General features: G+C 42.9%; 1 protein-coding gene across 1 annotated transcript; it reads left to right on the forward strand.

Moving 5' to 3' along the window:
- The first annotated feature begins 5,858 nt into the window (after window positions 1-5,858).
- Window positions 5,859-11,692, forward strand: foxe1 (forkhead box E1). The gene has a single exon (XM_078534983.1). The coding sequence runs from the start codon at window positions 5,920-5,922 to the stop codon at window positions 7,024-7,026; it is 1,107 nt and encodes a 368-aa protein (XP_078391109.1). The 5' UTR covers window positions 5,859-5,919; the 3' UTR covers window positions 7,027-11,692.
- Window positions 11,693-17,847: the final 6,155 nt, after the last annotated feature.

The raw sequence follows: 17,847 nt of genomic DNA on the forward strand, positions 1-17,847 counted from the left end.
GCTGGTGCTAAACAACTTCACCTTCCCTTGGGACCCCAGAAAGAAACGGGTCGGGTCACCTGCTGATTTGGTGTTTCTTTTTATGTTGTGGTTTTTGTGGTTCGTTGCTAACCCAAAAGCAAAATACTGCAGATGCTGGAGATCCGAAATAAAAACAGAAAAATGCAGGAAGAACTCAGCAGGTTTGGCAGCATCTGCGGAGAGAGAAACAGAGTTAACGTTTTGAGCCTGTTATGGCTCTTCGGAACTGATTCAGCTGAGCATGACATTGAAACATTAATCCAGTGTAAACCAAGCTTGCAAAATACCCTCTAAAGCCATGGACAGCTAGCAAACCCACCAGACCTTAATTTAAATGCCAAGAGAGCAGTGGCTAACACGTCTCCGCTCTAAGTACTTAAATCCACACTTTTGGGAATCGCACAGGTCTCTCTTCCCTGAACAGGCCAGTTTAAAGTCCGGACAGACACCTGTCGCAAGGCGGGTTCAGGAGTCTGGGACTTGGTTGTTTCCCCCTCTCCCCGCCCCACCTCAGAATCGGTTAAACCCCAACTGCAGTTATTGATTTCAGACTGGAAGCTGCTGTGTCCACAAAGTCTCCAGATCGAACCAATGCTGAATTGAGTAGGTTCTGGTGCAGAGACGTGTACACCTTTATCAGTGGTTTCGTCTGAATGGTGTTAATTAAATTATCGATTCAAGTTAGTGATATTTTCGATGTTGAATGCGAGGGCAGCGAAATCGACAGTGAAACACATGACGTGTGCAGTTAATTTCGGAAGTATATTCGAGTCTTTGTCCTTGCAGGTTCCAGGCGGTTATCACTTGATTGTGCCAATGGGACGCTTTAAACTGGCAGATAAAGTTGTTTTCCAAATAAGATAATTCGTTGTATTATTGTTTTGTTTGTGTGAGTTTGAAAGCGACGCATAAGTGGGACGGGGATGGTCATGTTTATTCTCAAACAGACAAAAGCGTCAATGAAAATCTGTCCAAGTGATCTATTTACATACATTTACACTGCGAGCTGTGCTCTTAACTAAATTGACATTAATCCTCAAGTGTGAAACAAAATGCAGAAATATAAAGTGAGGGTGAATCCCAGACATGGCTGCAGACGAAAAGCGGAATTGTAACCATTTGTGTTGAGATGTTAGCGTAACTCCTGCGAATTCACATCTAATATAACCAACTAGAAATTATCCACCTCGGCATCCAATGATAAGGAAGACCAATGTCCACATGAGTGAAAACAGACACAAGAAAATGCTTGAAGTCGTTCTTTCTCAGAGCGTGGAGGGTTTGAATAAAGGTTCAGTCCAGTTTAATCACTGAAGTGTCTGATGTTTGAGCGGCTACGGAAAGTCACGTTCGGCCGTTAATCTTACTTCCAAACGAAGCCCTTAATATCACACCTTAACGATCATTTAGAACGAATCCATTATAATGTGAAAATTCACCATGCAAACAATCGGACATGATGAAAATACAGAACAGGTAGATCGGCATCTATCAGATGGGAATGGGCAGTTAGGTTTTAGAGAAACTGCAAAAAGCGTGTTTTGATTTATATTATTTTATCTTATTACCGGTATTTAAGCAAGTTTAATTTTAACATTAGCTGCTACGAAGTGTGAATGTCCATAACGCATATAAACAGGTAAAACATTCTGATAATAATGACAATACTCTTCAATTTTCCGTTCTAAGTTAATTTTCTCCATTATCCTATCTCTGCATGGTAACTAAACGCGCTATTGTGGATGTAAACTCTCAAAAATATACATAAAACATTCAGTGCGCAACCTGTATGGACTGTAAAACAAAAACAGAATTACCTGGAAAAACTCAGCAGGTCTGGCAGCATCGGTGGAGAAGATAAGAGTTGACGTTTCGAGTCCAACATGACCCTTCAACAGAACTGAAGTATAGTTAGCAGAGGGGTGAAATATAAGCTGGTTTAAGGTGGGGGGCGGGGGGAGAGAGTTTATCTCTGTATGGACTGTATGTTGTTTAATGAATTCCGAAAAGTGCGTAACATTTGTGGTTTAAAAGTTTTGAGATGATGATGTGAAGAAAATAATAAACGCATAAAGAAATATAAGCGTATTTTTGCTTTACTTTGGTTTAAATAATAGCATTGAGCTGCTGTCAGAAATGTGTTTACATCTGCGAGAAATTCTGTTGCAATTTAAATTTGTTACTCAGTTTAACTAACTTTTCAGTCTTGTTATAATTGGAAGGGAACGGTTTCCTTGTTGCTGCCAGTGAAATCTGTGTTTTTTTTAAAGCAGGGCTCTGTCCTGCAGCTCAGTCCTTGGCGGATCCACTCCATCCCAACAATCTTACAGTCCAATGTCTTTCTGCAGACCTGACCTCTACTTCTGAATATCCATCCCTTCCGCACCACTAGCGCCGGAACTTTCATTCTCCACAAACCCCTGGTCTCTCCGCTCATTCTTTTTTATTCATTCACGGGATGCGGGCTTCGCTGGCTAGGCCAACATTTATTGTCCATCCCTAGTTGCCCTCAAGAAGGTGGTGGTAAGCCGCCTTCTTGAACCGCTGCAGTCCATGTGGTGTAGGTACACCCACAGTGCTGTTAGGGAGCGAGTTCCAGGATTTTGACCCAGCGACAGTGAAGGAACGGCGATATATTTCCAAGTCAGGATGGTGAGCAGCTTGGAGGGGAACTTCCAGGTGGTGGTGTTCCCATCTACCTGCTGCCCTTGTCCTTCTAGATGGCAGTGGTCATGGGATTGGAAGGTGCTGTCTAAGGATCCTTGGTGAATTCCTGCTGTGCATCTTGTAGATGGTACACACTGCTGCTACTGTACGTCAGTGGTGGAGGGAATTAATGTTTGTGGATGGGGTGCCAATCAAGTGTACTGCTTTGTTCTGTATGGTGGCTTCTTGACTGTTGTTAGAGCTGCAGTCATAAGGGCAAGTGGAGAGTATTCCATCACCCTCCTGATTTGTGCCTTGTAGATGGTGGGCAGGCTTTGGAGAGTCAGGAGGCAAGTTACTCACCACAGGATTCCCAGCCTCTGACTTGCTCTTGTAGCCACAGTATTTATATGACTAGTCTAGTTCAGTTTCTGCTCAATGGTAATCCTCACGATGTTGATAGTGGGGGACTCAGTGATGGTAATGCCATTGAATGTCAAGGGGCAATGGTTAGATTCTCTTTTGTTGGAGATGGTCATTGCCTGTCGCTTGTGTTGTGCGAATGTTACTTGCCACTTGTCAGCCCAAGCCTGGATATTGTCCAGGTCTTGCTGCATTTGGACATGAACTGCTTCAGTATCTGAGGAGTTGCAAATGGTGCTGAACATTGTGCAATCATCAGTGAACATCTCACTTCTGGTTGGGCCGATGACACTACCCTGAGGAACTCCTGCAGTGATGTCCTGGAGCTGAGATGATTGATCTCCAACAACCACAACCTTCTTCCTTTGTGCTAGGTATGACTCCAACCAGCAGAGAGTTTACCCCCTGATTCCCATTGACTCCAGTTTTGCTAGGGCTCCTTGAGGTCACACTCGATCAAATGTGGTCCAACCGCTTAAACAAAAGCCTTCTGGAATCTTACCTTCACCACCAAGCTTTGGGGATGGTTCTCTCTAACCTCCCTCTTTATGGCTCAGGGATCCCTTAACTACATCCATCCTAAAGCGCTTCGGCTCGTTTTCTTAGATTAATTGGTGGGTTTCATAAATGCAAATTGATATTATTGTTGCCATTGAATAAAGTAAAGGTCCTAGGCTAGTGTTACACGTTTAAAGCGAGCGTGTTGCTGAGATGACTACGTGTGTGTGTGTGTGTGTGTTCTCTTTTGGTATAAAAGATTTTTAACAAAGATTTTTCGCGTGAATTCAATTTCACTCAGTGGTTTATGAAAGCTTTGACCTACCCAGAATAATGGAACAGTTGGTTGGACGGTTCGTAACCGCATCGCGCGTTGAAAAATCTGAAGATTAAGTTAAGATCAGGCAGGTTTTTTTTCTCTCTGTCTTCTTGTCCAACAATCTGCCTTCCCCCGACTGGATAAGCAGGTCGAGGGATTAAGTGTATTTGCAGAGAAAGCAGGTTAAGGCGGTGAAACAGAGAGTGGGGATGGGGGTGGGGGGAGTTGTTGGCGAAGATCACCTGCCGAAGTCCGAAAGAGATTTTCAACCTTACAGACTGCGGCTTAGAATGACCAAGCAAACTGCGTTACAGCGGGGAAAAAATCCCAATTCTTCCCTCTCCTATTTACAGAGTAAATTTGAAAATTTCGAGAGCTTTATGAAATGAGGCCGTAGGTTATTTTATATATATATATATATATGTAATATCAGTTTTCGTTACCGTCCGAGAATGATTCGTTCCTTACCTTCCCCAAGTTGTGGCTCACCTGTGTAAGGTCTTTTTCGAAGTCGCTCGGCCGTTCATCGTGGCCTTTCCCGGCCTCCATTTTAACACGGCTCAGTTTAGAATGGTTCTATCAATGTCCACGTTTTCTGGTGACCCCAGTTCGAGACGCAACAAATGCTCATTCTGGGATCTTCTAGGAACTTCCCAGACCTAAGATCTGTAAACCAGCCCGCTTGCTTGGTGAATCTTTTTTAGCTAGTTTATTTTTTTTTAAGTACAGTATCCCTCCGGTTCATTATTAGAAAAGCCAGCTTGGTTTAAATGTTGTTATAATCAGCCTCATTGACCCTGGATGTGTTATGAGCCCTGTACCTTTGAGGGGCCGCTATTGATCGAGTTAGTTTACGAGTTTGTTAATGGTGAAAAAAAATATATATATATATAAAATATATATTTCAGTACTTTCGCGGCAAGGTAATATTAATCATGAATATCTATATGTATTTATTCGTGATTACTATCACTTTGCCGCCGAAGTACTGAAATGAATAAAAATACACAGGTTTTCTTGGAAATGAAAATGAAACAAGGCGGGAGGAAGTAGCATCTGGAAAGGGGCAAAAGAGATGAATAAGTCTCGCGCAGATTCCTGGTCATATTTATTTAACTCAAATCTTTCAAATTCGACCAACTCGAAACGTTGCAGTTACGATCATAGCTGTTGCAGTGACTGTGATAGATGTTAAATATGAAAAAGCTGCTTTTAAATTCGCCAATGTTTGTGAGCTGCACATTTGGTTAAATAATATTATGCATCGAATGTTTATCAGTGGGGAGCATTTCAATGTTGTGACTACCAGGAGATGCGACTGTTTCAAGGGGGAGTTTTAACTCGTTTTAAAACAACCCCTATTCAAATCGAACGAATGGACTGTCCCCGTTTACCATAAGTCTTTATTATTAAATTTATTAATTATAAGCGGTTTAAAACTAAATCCGAAATTCACCCCAGACACATTTAGGAGCGATAATTATGTTTCCATTTCCATGATCCAATTGTATGGCACAGTAGGAGGCCATACGGCCCATCGTTTCTATTTTGGCTCTTTGATAATAGAGTTATCCAATCAGTCCCAACCCCCAATCCCCTCCAAATGCTCCCCCCCACCCCTTGTTATATCTAGGGAATTCTGTACCTGCTAAAATACCTTATTTGGACGGACAGCGCAGAACAATTTAGACCACATTGCAAATCCGACCAGTCCTAAGCACATGTTAGTTATAAAGTGCTGTGGGGCATTTGGAGATTGTGAACAGGAAATGTTCCTTCTTTAAGGCGTAAGATTGATTTTAAACACTCTGTGCTGTAAACTCCACATCCCATTTCTGGACTCGGCATATGAGAATGGGTGTGCTAATCTAAATGACTAGCAGGGGGAGTGACTGCTGACTGGAATTAAGAGTGGATCGCATTAGCACGGCAGCTGTGTGCGAAGGAAGGTAGGTGCTTGAGGTGCCTGCGTTGCTTTACCCGCTCTCCGGTTTCAATGTGATGTTGCAGGAATGACAGCCGAGAATCAGCAGTCACCCTCGGCAGCCTGCTGTGTGGTCAATCGGAGCCAGCCAATGGTGAAAGTAGAGCAGGAGTCAGCCGCTTGCACTGCCAACTCGGCGCCTTGTCGCCCTGGGGAGCTCCCCCGGGGAAGGAGGCGCAAGCGTCCCGTCCAGAGGGGCAAGCCTCCCTACAGCTACATTGCGCTCATCGCTATGGCAATCGCCAACTCCCTGGACAGAAAGCTGACCTTGGGCGGGATCTACAGGTTCATCACAGAACGGTTCCCCTTCTACCGCGAGAACCCCAAGAAATGGCAGAACTCCATCAGGCACAACCTCACCCTCAACGACTGCTTCATCAAGATCCCCCGAGAGCCAGGGCGGCCGGGCAAGGGCAACTACTGGGCACTCGACCCAGCCGCTGATGACATGTTCGAGAGCGGCAGCTTCTTGAGAAGGAGGAAGAGGTTCAAGAGGTCAGATGTTACAACCTTCCCGACCTACCTGCACGAACCCGGCGTCTTCGCTCCAATGCAAGTAAGCAAATCTCACACAAGACCCATCTATGCCAATATGAACATCAATCCCAACTACCCTCACCAACTTGCTCCCAGTGCGCCTCTCCATTACTCGCCATCGCCCTCGGCGTTCAGCAATGGCCAGTCCAGGATGTTTGGTTTCTGTAATCTGAACGGGGAGCTGGCTCCAGGGACAGATATGACCCAGCTTCCTCCCAGCACTTTTCCTTCAGAGATCACCCCAGTTTATACCACCTTTGGAGGCACCGCTTACCAGACTCAAGCCTGCAATGGAGCACTCTATTCCAGGCCCCCTAACGCTGTGCCCTATACCTACACGGGATCCAGTCCGCGTCTCCCCATCAGCCAGTCCACTTGCTGCTTAGCCAACGGCCAAATGTATGGCGCCGCCAGCCGCTTGTCCATCCCTACCTCCTCCATATGCAACGAGTCAATGGAGCCCTTTGGGAGAATCTCTCCAGCCCAGTTCCCACCTGTACGACAGTGTAGCAGCAACGGCCAGAGCAGCTGTACAAGCGCACACATCCGGCACACAGCTTACTGTGGCAATATGGACGGGATTGTTTATTCCACTTAAACACCGACAGGTCCTTCCTGGTGAGTTCCGACATGAACAGAGTTAAACTGCACAGTCGTTGCAATTAAAGCAATTTGGCATCTTATCCTCAACCCTTGTGCCAAATATCTGCATGCTATACATTGACGTTGATGTGTGCGTTCCAGTCCAGCTTAAATACTTGTAATATTTTTACAGTTTAAGATTTATTTTTCTAAAGAAAACTGTTCAGCCTTCCCACCGGGACTGAGGATTGTACGGTTTCTGTTATTGCCTCATCATCAGCCGGGGCAACATTTCCGTGAGTCTTAAAGTCATTGCGCAGGTTGGAGTGGTGACCCCGTTCTCCTGTACATTTATCGCCTTCACTCAGGCTCTGACCTCAAGGTGCATTGGCTTTTAACCCTTGAGATGCTCAAAGGTTTCCACACTCAACATCTGACCAGCTTGCGGACATTGGACAACACACTCGTTCAGATGGACACGGAAGAGCAGAAGAAAACGATGTAAAACATTGATATAAAAACAGAGAATGCTGCAAACACTCAGCAGGTCTGACAGCATCTGTGGAGAGAGAAACAGAGTTAACGTTTCGAGTTCGATATGAGTCTTCTTCAAAGCTTTAGATTTATTTCAGATTTCCAGCATCCGCAGTATTTTGCTTTTAAAAAATTGATATCAAGCTGCTGTCACCAACTCTTCAACATCAGAGCATCTTCCATCCAACCAGATTTCATATCGAATCCCCTGCATGCTGCAGACTTTGCAATATCCTAGATTGCTTATAGGTTTATAGAGTTTTTCTCCCATCGATGGTCAGTTTTGCGATTTAGTGTTTAGTTATGTTTAGAAAAGTTTGTGTAAGAAACCCGATTTCCCCACATTGGGATGTGTTAATTTACATATCACTGCATTTGCAAAAAGGTCCGATCAACCGCCTTGCTTCCCACGGAGTTGATCAAACGAGATTAAATCGATCACTATTTGGAGGGGACATCTTTTAACTTTGCTCGAGCAAATAAAACCGGATTTCAATGAACTTCTGGGAACTGTGTAAATGCAACGATTCGGGGGCAGGGTGCTAGCTTTCTGGGACTGTCTGAGGGCTGGTGAGGATTTTACAGTGCACTGATTGCAAGTCTTGTCAATTCGGTTTCATCTGAAGTACTGAATCTCCCGGAGTTTGATCGCGGTGTGACTGTCATCGGCTGGCTGGCGTCAAGAAAAACTCCTTCATCTTTAGATTCATGACGTTTGGTTAGGGCAGTTGAGATGTAAGTTGGATCTTGCAAAACGTTATGAATGATACATAAAACGCGTAACATAAGAAGGTGTGCATTGCGTTTATCGCGCGTTAGCGCATGGCCAACAGTTTCTTCTTGTACAGGGTGACGCATAAGCAGGATTGTGCATCCTGTAGTATACAGTCTGCAGGATACTGAGCGGGAAAGGAAGATTCTCATTTAAAACAGTTCTGCTTTACAGCCAATGAAGAACTTCGTGAAGTTGAATTGTTACAATTAGGAAACGTGGCAGCCACTTTGTGTTCAGCAAGAGCTACCTCAGAGGGAGAATACGCTGAGTAACGCTCAGAATAACACACCTTCTGTAGGTAGTACAGGGAGCACGGAGCATGGAGTAGGTCACAAGGTAGGAACACGTCAAATACCTGAGGTTAGATTCCTTTTTACGCAATCATAAAAGCAAGTTAGATTGGAACTATGCCCTAAAGATTTTGTTATGCATTCACTCGATGTGGGCATCAATGGCAAGGCCAGCATTAATTATCCATCAGGAATCGCCCTTGAAAAGATGGCGGTGAGCTGCCTTCGAGCCATAGAATCATTACAGTATGGAAGGGGGGCGTTCAGCCCATTGAGTCCATGCCAGCTCTCTGCAGAGCAATCCAGTTCACCCCATTCCCCCAATCTATCCCTTTAGTCCTTAATTTGCTTCTCTCAAGTGCCCATCCAATTTCATTTTGGAATCATTGATCATCTCCACTTCCACCACCCTCGTGGGCAGCAAGTTCCAGGTCAGTACCACTCGCTGTGTAAAAAAGTTCTTCCTCACATTCCCTCTGCATCTCTTGCCCAAGACCTTAAATCTGTGTCCCCTAGCGCTTGAACCATCAGACTAATGTGAACAATTTTTTTCTTTAGCGTACCTTATCTAAACCTGTCATCATCTCTATCTCTACACCTCAATCAAATCTCCCCTTAATCTCCATTGCTCCAGTAAGAACGCCCCCAGTTTCTCCAACCTTGCCTTGTAGCTGAAATACCTCAACCCAGAAACCATTCTGCTAAATCTCCCTCTGCACCATCTCAAGGACCTTCACATCCTTCCTAAAACGTGGTGACCAGAACTGGTTGTGGCCTAACCAGAGCCTTATAAAGGTTCAGCTTTTGTACTCAATACCTCTATTTATGAATCCCACGGTCTCATGTGCTTTGCTGACCACGCTTGTAATATGTCTTGCCATCTTCTAAAGATCTATGCACATGCACCCCCAAACCCCTGATCTGGAATTTCCTCCTTTAAACCTTCTCCTCCTCCTCTGAAAGAGCAGTCATGTTTAGTCCCACACCCCAGCCTTTAGTCCACCTTCTTGAACAACTGGAGTCTGTGTGGGTAGAATGTTCCCAGGGTTCTTTTAGGGAAGCAGCTCCAGAATTTTGACCGAGTAACAGTTTCAAGTCAGGATGGTGTGTGGCTTGGAGGGGAACATGCAGGTGATGATGCTCCCATGTGGCTGCTGCCCTTGTTTTTCTAGGTGGTAGAGGTCAGGGTTTGGAAGGTGCTGTTGAAGGAACCTTGTCAAGCTGCTGCAGTGCATATTGTAGAATGTAGGCAGTACACACTGCTGCCACTGTGTGTCAGTGGTGGAGGGAATGAATGTTTAAGATGGTGAATGGGAGCAGGAAGCTTTGTCCTGAATGGTGTTGAGTTTCTTGAATGTTGTGGGAGCTGCACTCATCCAGGCAAGTGGACAGTATTCCATCACACCCCTGACTTGTGCCTTGTAGATGGTGGACAGGCTTTGGGGAGTCAAGAGGAGAGTTACTCAGCACAAAATTCCCAGCCTCTGACCTGCTCATGTTGCATTTATATGGCTGGTCCAGTTAACTTTCTGGTCAATGGTGACCCCAGGATATTCATGGTGGAGAATGTGACAATGGTAATGCCAGTGAGTGTTAAGGGGAGCTAATTGGATTCTTTCTTGTTAAAGATGATCATTGCCTGGCATTTAAGTGGCATAAATGTTACTTGCCACTTATCAACCCAAACCTGAATGTTGTCCAGGTCTTGCTGCATTTGGACATGGACTGCTTCAGTCGCGAATGGTGCTGAACACCCTGCAATCATCAACGAACATCTCCACTTCTGACCTCATGATGGAAGGAAGGTCATTGATGAAGCAGCTGAAGGTGTTCGGGCGAGGACACTACCCTGAGGAACTCCTGTCTTGGGGCAGATGATTGGCCAACCACAACCATCCTTTTTTGTGAGGGATAACTCCAACCAGTAGAGTTTTCCTCCGATGCCGATTATGTTAATCACGTGGAATATATTGAAATGTGGCGATATTTCACCTCTTCAGTATTTATCATTTTCTGTTACTGACAGAATGATTGTTGAGAGGGAGTAGACATAAAAGTTGACAGATTGTCTGTTTTTTCTGCACGTAACATACTGCAGAGTGTGTATTCCATCCTATACATCCCTCTCTAAAACAGGCTGCATATCATGTCTTATCCTGAGTGGAATCGGTATCAGGGTTCACTTTATTGATTGAAACAAGGCTTACTTATTTTTTTTTTCATTCTTTCACGGGATGTGAGTGTAACTGGCTGGGCCAGCATTTGTTGCCCATCCCTAATTGCCCCTTGAGAAGGTGGTGGTGAGCTGCCTTCTTGAACCGCTGCAGTCCCTGTGGTGTAGGTACACCCACAGTGCTGTTAGGGAGGGAATATTATGATGGAATATTTATCTATATTTTGAAAAAAATACTGGGATGTACAGGTGGTGTGTCAAAACTCGTTTAGCCAAAGGTTTGTTCCTATTGAATACCAGGTTACTGAAATGTTAATATTCGGAATATTTCTCTCAGGTGAATGTTTCTGTTTTAACATTTTGTGACTGAAAATTACACATGGAGTGACTCGAGGCATCGCAAAAAGAGACCTCAAACTGACGGAAATATACAGTTTGAATGACAAGAGTGTGATCACTTCAGGAATATTAGCTTAACTGAACTGCAATGAAATATTACTGTTGCACAACGCCCTGCCTACTTTTATTTGTAATTTAAAAAAAAACTATACCCAAATTTGTTTCATAATGATATTTTAATTTTCTTTCCACTGGTTAAACAGTAGAAATGGTCAAAGCTCTAGAACGAAAAGCAACAATAACCATGTTGATACACCAGGGCTACATTAGTAAAATGGAAAAGGGGTGAAAAAGCTGTTCATAAAGCGAGGTTCTTCCGATAGCAAACAATGTTCACGGGGCGATTTCCAGTTCTTATTATTAGTTTGTGTACTTAGTTAAACGCAGAATTAAGATTTTAACTTGCAGTGATTTTTTAAAAAGTGGTTTACAGACGTTAATGGGTTACGGGGCACTTCCTGTCACACGAGAAATCTGCATTTTCAATAAATCCGGGTTATTGTGGTTTTAATCGAGTATTGAAGATTTTTTTCTTGTAAAGTTTATCAGGATTGGGTTCTAAAGATTTCTTTTTCACGCTATACGGACAGTCTAAGAACATTTACTGGCGTTTATAATCTGACGTCAATCCACCACATTGTGGACAGGCATTGAAATGTCCCTCCAGCAGCGAGGGCGATTTCCACCCTGGAATGGGAATTGTAAACACAAATTGCTGGAAAAACTTAGCAGGTCTGACAGCATCTGTGGAGAGAAAGACAGTGTTAACGTTTCGAGTCCGTATGACTCTTCTTCACCCCTTGCATATTTGGATGCCAGAAGAGAGCCCGGTCAGCTTGGCTCTGAATAGCTTGCCAGTATTCAATGTTGAATCCCAAGCAAAAAGAAAGAACTTGCATTTCTATCGCGCCTTTCTTAAGCTCAGGACATGCAAAGTGCTTTACAGCCAACAAAGTTCCTTTGAAGTGCAGTCATTGTCATAATATAGGAAACACGGCAGACAATTTGTGCACAGGAAGATGCCACAAACAGCAATGTGATAAATGACCAGGTAATCTGTAGTGATGCTGGTTGCTGGATATACATTGAAAGGGCCACCAGGGAGATCTCCACTGCTCTTCTTCCAAATAGTGGCTATAGGACCTTTTTATGTCCACCTGGGAGGGCAGATGGGAACCCGTTTAATTGGGAAGAATTGCCTCCTCTTACTTTCCAGGAAGAGAAAGGAAGTGGCACAATTCAAACTCGAAGCTTTTCTCCTCCCCATAACACAAGCAAAAATGACTTTACTACTAATATTGGCACACAGCTTTAACAGAGTTGCTTCATTTGTACTTTGGAGCTTGGGTTAACTTTTTCTCCCATCAACATGCCCTTGCTTCCTTGTGGGCAGCCTTGAACTCAAAAACTGTCCACTAAAAATAGTAGGTTGGTGGGCAAGGGGAATGGAACAGAGGAACAAAGTGTTGGCTGGAGCAGAAGAAGCTTGGAGGGGGAATAAAATCAGACCTTTGCTTCTGCATAGATATTGACCAGGACACCAGGGATAACTCCCCTGCTCGTCTTCAAAATAGCACCATGGGATTTTTCTACATCCACCTGAACAAGTAGGACCTAGGTTTAACACCTCACCTCTGACAGTGTTCCTTCAGTACCACACTCAAGCCCTGGAATGGGAATTGAACCCAGAGGCAAGAGTGCTACCAACTGAGCCACAGCTACATAATGGGGTATAACATATTTGTTTGAAATTCTTCCCTTCCCCCATACTAATAACTTCCACTAGCAATAATATAGCACCTTTAACGATAGCACTTCACAGGAATGTTATCAAAGAAAGGTTGATACTGAAGAACATTAAAGAAGGTGTTAGTCAGTTTGTTCAACCTATGTGTTTTAAATAGGGTAACCATTGCTAAAATTGTAGACCAATGAATTTAAGGTGAATGCATCACACTTTTTAAAACCTATTATCCTAGTCCTACAACCAATGTATTAAGATCTGTGGGAGTCACAGTGCAAATCTAATGGTTTTTCTGGAAGGGAAGTTTGACCTCAATAAAAATCAACTCTTGAATTCTGGTAACTTCAACACTACAATGACTGAAATATTTGAAAGATGTCCCTATTAATAGTATAATTTTGTTTTATCTTCCCTTTTGATTTGTTAAAAGGAAATATTAATTTATGTTTTTCTTATTAATTGTACCCATTTAAAAATACTTTGTTGTTGATGACACTGGGGAAATCCAGTGTAATTCTTATGGATTTGTTAGAAGAGGATGAAAGTTTACACTATTTCATTGACCTAAAATAAATTGGTTGATTTTTCACCCTACAAGACTGTCATGGTTTGTTTCCAAAAGGAATGGGATTCCATTGACCCACTGGCCTTTTACACCCCCAACTTTTGAAAGAAATAAAAAAATGCACTTGTGTCCATCTCACCTTCAGGGCATCCCAAATACTTCACCTTAAGGGAATTACCTTTAAATTGTATTCACTGTTGTTATGTCAGTGAATTATGCCAATGCACAACACAGCAAGATCCCAATAGCAGCAACACACATTCTTGTGTTCTGAATGCATAATCATTTGACTTAACTGTAGAATATGGGGGCTAACAGAGGAAAACAAAAACTTACACATTGTTCTGAAAAGCAAGAAGGTATAAACAAGCTGCAAGAAATAATCTGTAACTGAAGTTCATGGGTTAGACAGTGGACCCTCAGCACAGACAGAGAGGAAACTACATTTTCTTCCAGTGTACCAGTACCTCATGTACTAATAGATAAACTTCACACAGTGTATATAACATTTTTGTACACATAGAACATTTACTGACATAGGTATGCTCTGACCAAAAATTCACAAGTTAATAATATGATTCAGAGGTAAGATGAGGGAAGCATTTCTTCACACAAAGGGTAGTCACAATCTCAAACTTCCTCCCCCAGAAAAAAACTGCCGAGGCTGGAAGTCAATTGAAAATTTCAAAACTGAGATTGATAGATTTTATGACAAAGGGTATTGAGGGTTATAGAACCAAGGTGGGTAGTTGGAGTTGATCAGCCATGATCTAATTAAGGAGATGTGTTTAAAAGGAGATCAAAGCTGGGAACTAAATACTCAGGGGTATGTGACTTTTCAAAAGGACAGGCAGGAAGGAAAGGGTGGTGGGGTAGCTTTGTTAGTACGAGATGTAATAAGTACAATCACAAGAAGGGATCTTGGATCAGAAGATATATAAGCCATCGGGGTGGAGGTAAGAAATAACAAGGGGAGGAAGGCACTGGTGGGAATAGTCTATAGGCCACCAAACAGTAGCTATACTGCAGGACAGAGAATTAATCAGGAGATAATGAGGGCATGTAAAAAAGGCAGTACATTAATCATAGGTGACTTTAATCTTCACGTAGATTGGGAAAATCAAATTGGCAGAGGTATCCACAAGCAAGAGTTCATAGAGTGTATTCGGGACAGTTTCTTAGGACAATATGTTGTGGATCCAACCAGGGATCAGGCTATTTTGTATCTGGTAATGTGTAATGAGGCAGGTTTAATAAATGATCTCCATACCCTAGGAAACAGTGACCATAATATGGTAGAATTTAGCATTCAGTTTAAGAGTGAGAAACTTGGGTCAGAAACAACTGTGTTAAACTTAAATAAGGGTAATTACAAAGGAATGAGGTTCGAGTTGTTTGGAGTGGACTGCGATAGGATTTTATCAGAAAAAACAGTTGATGAACAATGGCAGATGTTTAAGAAAATAGTTCATGACTCACAACAAAGATATATCCCAGTGAGGAAGAAGGATTCAAGGAAGGGGATAAACGAACCATGGTTAACCAAGGAAGTTAAGGATAGTATCAAATTAGAAGAAAAGACATACAGTGTAGCAAAGATTAAAAGTAAGCCAGAGGATAGGGAAAGTTTTAAAAACCAACAAAAGATGACCAAAAAAATGAAGAGGGAGAAAATAAACGTTGAGGGTAAACTAGCGAGTAATATAAAAATGGACAGTAAGAGCTTCTTTAAATATATAAAAAGGAAGAGAGACCAAAGTGAACATAGGCCCCTTACAGAATGAGGCTGGGGAACTAATAATGGGGAACCAGGAAATGGTAGTTGAGTTGGATAAATACTTTGCACAGTCTTCACGGTAGAAGACACTAACAGCATTCCAATACTAAATAATCAAGGGGCAAAAGAAGGGGAGGAAATTAAGACAATAACTATCACCAGAGCAAAAGTACTAGGGAAACTAATGGGGCCAAAGGCCAATAAGTCACCCGAACCTGATGGGTTGCATCCTAGGATATTAAAGGAAGTAGCTACAGAGATAGTGGATGCACTGGTAATAATCTTCTAAGAATCCTTAGATTTTGGAAAAGTCCCAGAGGATTGGAAAACTGCCAATGTAATACCCTTATTCAAAAAGGGAGGGGGACAAAAACAGATAACTATAGGCCAGTTAGCTTAACATCTGTCATTGGGGAAATGTTAAAGTCTATTATAAAGGATGTTATAGCAGAGCATTTAGAATTACTAATCCAATCAAGCAGAGTCAGCATGGCTTCATGAAGGGGAAATCATGCCTGACAAATTTATTAGAATTATTTGAGAAGGTAAGGTAAAAAGCAGGGTAGATAAAAGGAAACCAGTAGGTGTAATATATTTGGATTTCCAAAAGGCGTTCAATAAGGTACCACATGTAAGGCTACTTAATAAGATAAGAGCCCATGGTGTTGGGGGTAGTATATTAGCATGGATAGAGGATTGGCTAACTAATAGAAAACAGAGAGTTGGGATAAGGGGGGCATTTTCGGGATGGCAACCTGTAATTAGCGGAATGCCACAGGGATCAGTGCTGGGGCCACAATTATTTACAATATATATTAATGACTTGGATGAGGGAAGTGAATGTACTATCACCAACTTTGTAGATGATACAAAAATAGGTGGGAAGGCAAGTGGTGAGGATGACAGAGTCGACAGAGGGATATAGACAGGTTAAGTGAGTGGGTAAAAAAGTGGCAAATAGAATAATGTGGGAAAATGTGAGGTTATGCACTTTGGCAAGAAGAATAAAAGAGCTGAATATTATTTAAATGGAGAAAGACTGCAGAAGGCTGCAGCACAGAGGGATTTGGGGTCCTTGTGCATGAATCCAAAAAAGCTAACATACAAGTTCAACAGGTTATAGGGAAGGCAAATGGAATGTTGGCCTTTATTTCAAAGGGAATGGAGTATAAAAATAGGGAAGTCTTGCTAAAACTATACAAGGCACTAGTTAGGCCACACCTAGAATACTGTGAACAGTTTTGGTCCCTTTATCTAAGGAAAGATATAATGGCATTAGAGGCAGTCCAGAGAAGGTTCACTAGATTGATTCCGGGTATGAAGGGGTTTTTTTATATGGAGAGATTGAGTAGATTGGGCCTAAACTCATTGGAGTTTAGAAGAATGAGAGGTGACTTTATTGAAACATATAAGATTTTTCGGGGACTTGACATGGTAGATGCTGAGAGGTTGTTTCCCCTTGTGGGAGAGTCTAGGACCAGCGGGGCATAATCTCAGAGTAAGGAGTCACCTATTTAAAACAGAGATGAGGAGGAATTTCTTTTCTCAGAGGGTAGTTAATCTGTGGAATTATTTACCACAGAGGGCTGTAGAAGTTGGGTCGTTAAGTATATTCAAGGCTGAGATGGACAGGTTTTTAAGCAGTAAGGGAATCAAGGATTATGGGGAAAAGGCAGGAAAGTGGAGTTGACAATTATCAGCTCAGCCATGATCTCATTGAATGACAGAGCAGACTTGATGGGCTGAATGGCCTACTTCTGCTCATATGTCTTAGGGTCTTATATTTGAATAGGCACCGACAGCTTGGCCAAGGAGCTTTTTTTTTAAGGAGCATCTTAACGCAGGATAGAGAGGCGGAGTTATTTAGGGAGGGAATTCCAGAGCTTAGGATCCAGGCAGCTGAAGGCATGGCCACCATTACTAGAGTGCTGAAAATGGGGCAAGAAAGAGGCTGGAACTACAGGAGTGCAGAGATCTCAGAGGGTTGTAGAGCAGAGTCTATAAAAATGGGGAGGCAAATAGCCCTTTAATTAGTCAGCACTTCTTAAAGGCTGGTTTGGGTCCTTCAGTGATGTTGTTACCCTGACTGTAATGGATTTTCCAGGATCTCCATCTCACTCTGATGAAAGCAAACCTCGCTACGCTGATTCTGCGCCACTGGTTGTTTTCATATGCAGTGCTGAGCTAAGGCTGGTAGGACAATTTCCTGGTCATCCTCCTTCTCAGTAGCAAAACATCTAGCTTACTCCTGATCTCACTGTCCACTGCCCTCCTTTCCCTGAAAGTGACCACCTTCCTGGCTGTCGAACAGTAAGCCCGGCCTGTTCCGAATCTGAAGAAATTGGTACAAGCTCCTTTAACTGATGTCCGAGAGACGGGGATATGCTTATGCAGGCCGGACTCAGCCTTCCACAGATACTTTGGGTGTGTTGGTGGCACCATCCCTCTGCTCACTGGTAAATCTGTTCTGAGTGCTTCATCCCACTGACCGAGTCCGTCTGGAATCCTGCTGACCTCCAATCTGAAGGTTTCTCCCTTCCCCCTGAGTTTAGGGAATGGCCATGATGGCTTTGTGACTGT

This window comes from Cetorhinus maximus, unplaced genomic scaffold (assembly GCF_964194155.1).
Source record: "Cetorhinus maximus unplaced genomic scaffold, sCetMax3.hap1.1 HAP1_SCAFFOLD_184, whole genome shotgun sequence".
In the NCBI taxonomy this organism is placed as follows: Eukaryota; Metazoa; Chordata; class Chondrichthyes; order Lamniformes; family Cetorhinidae; genus Cetorhinus; species Cetorhinus maximus.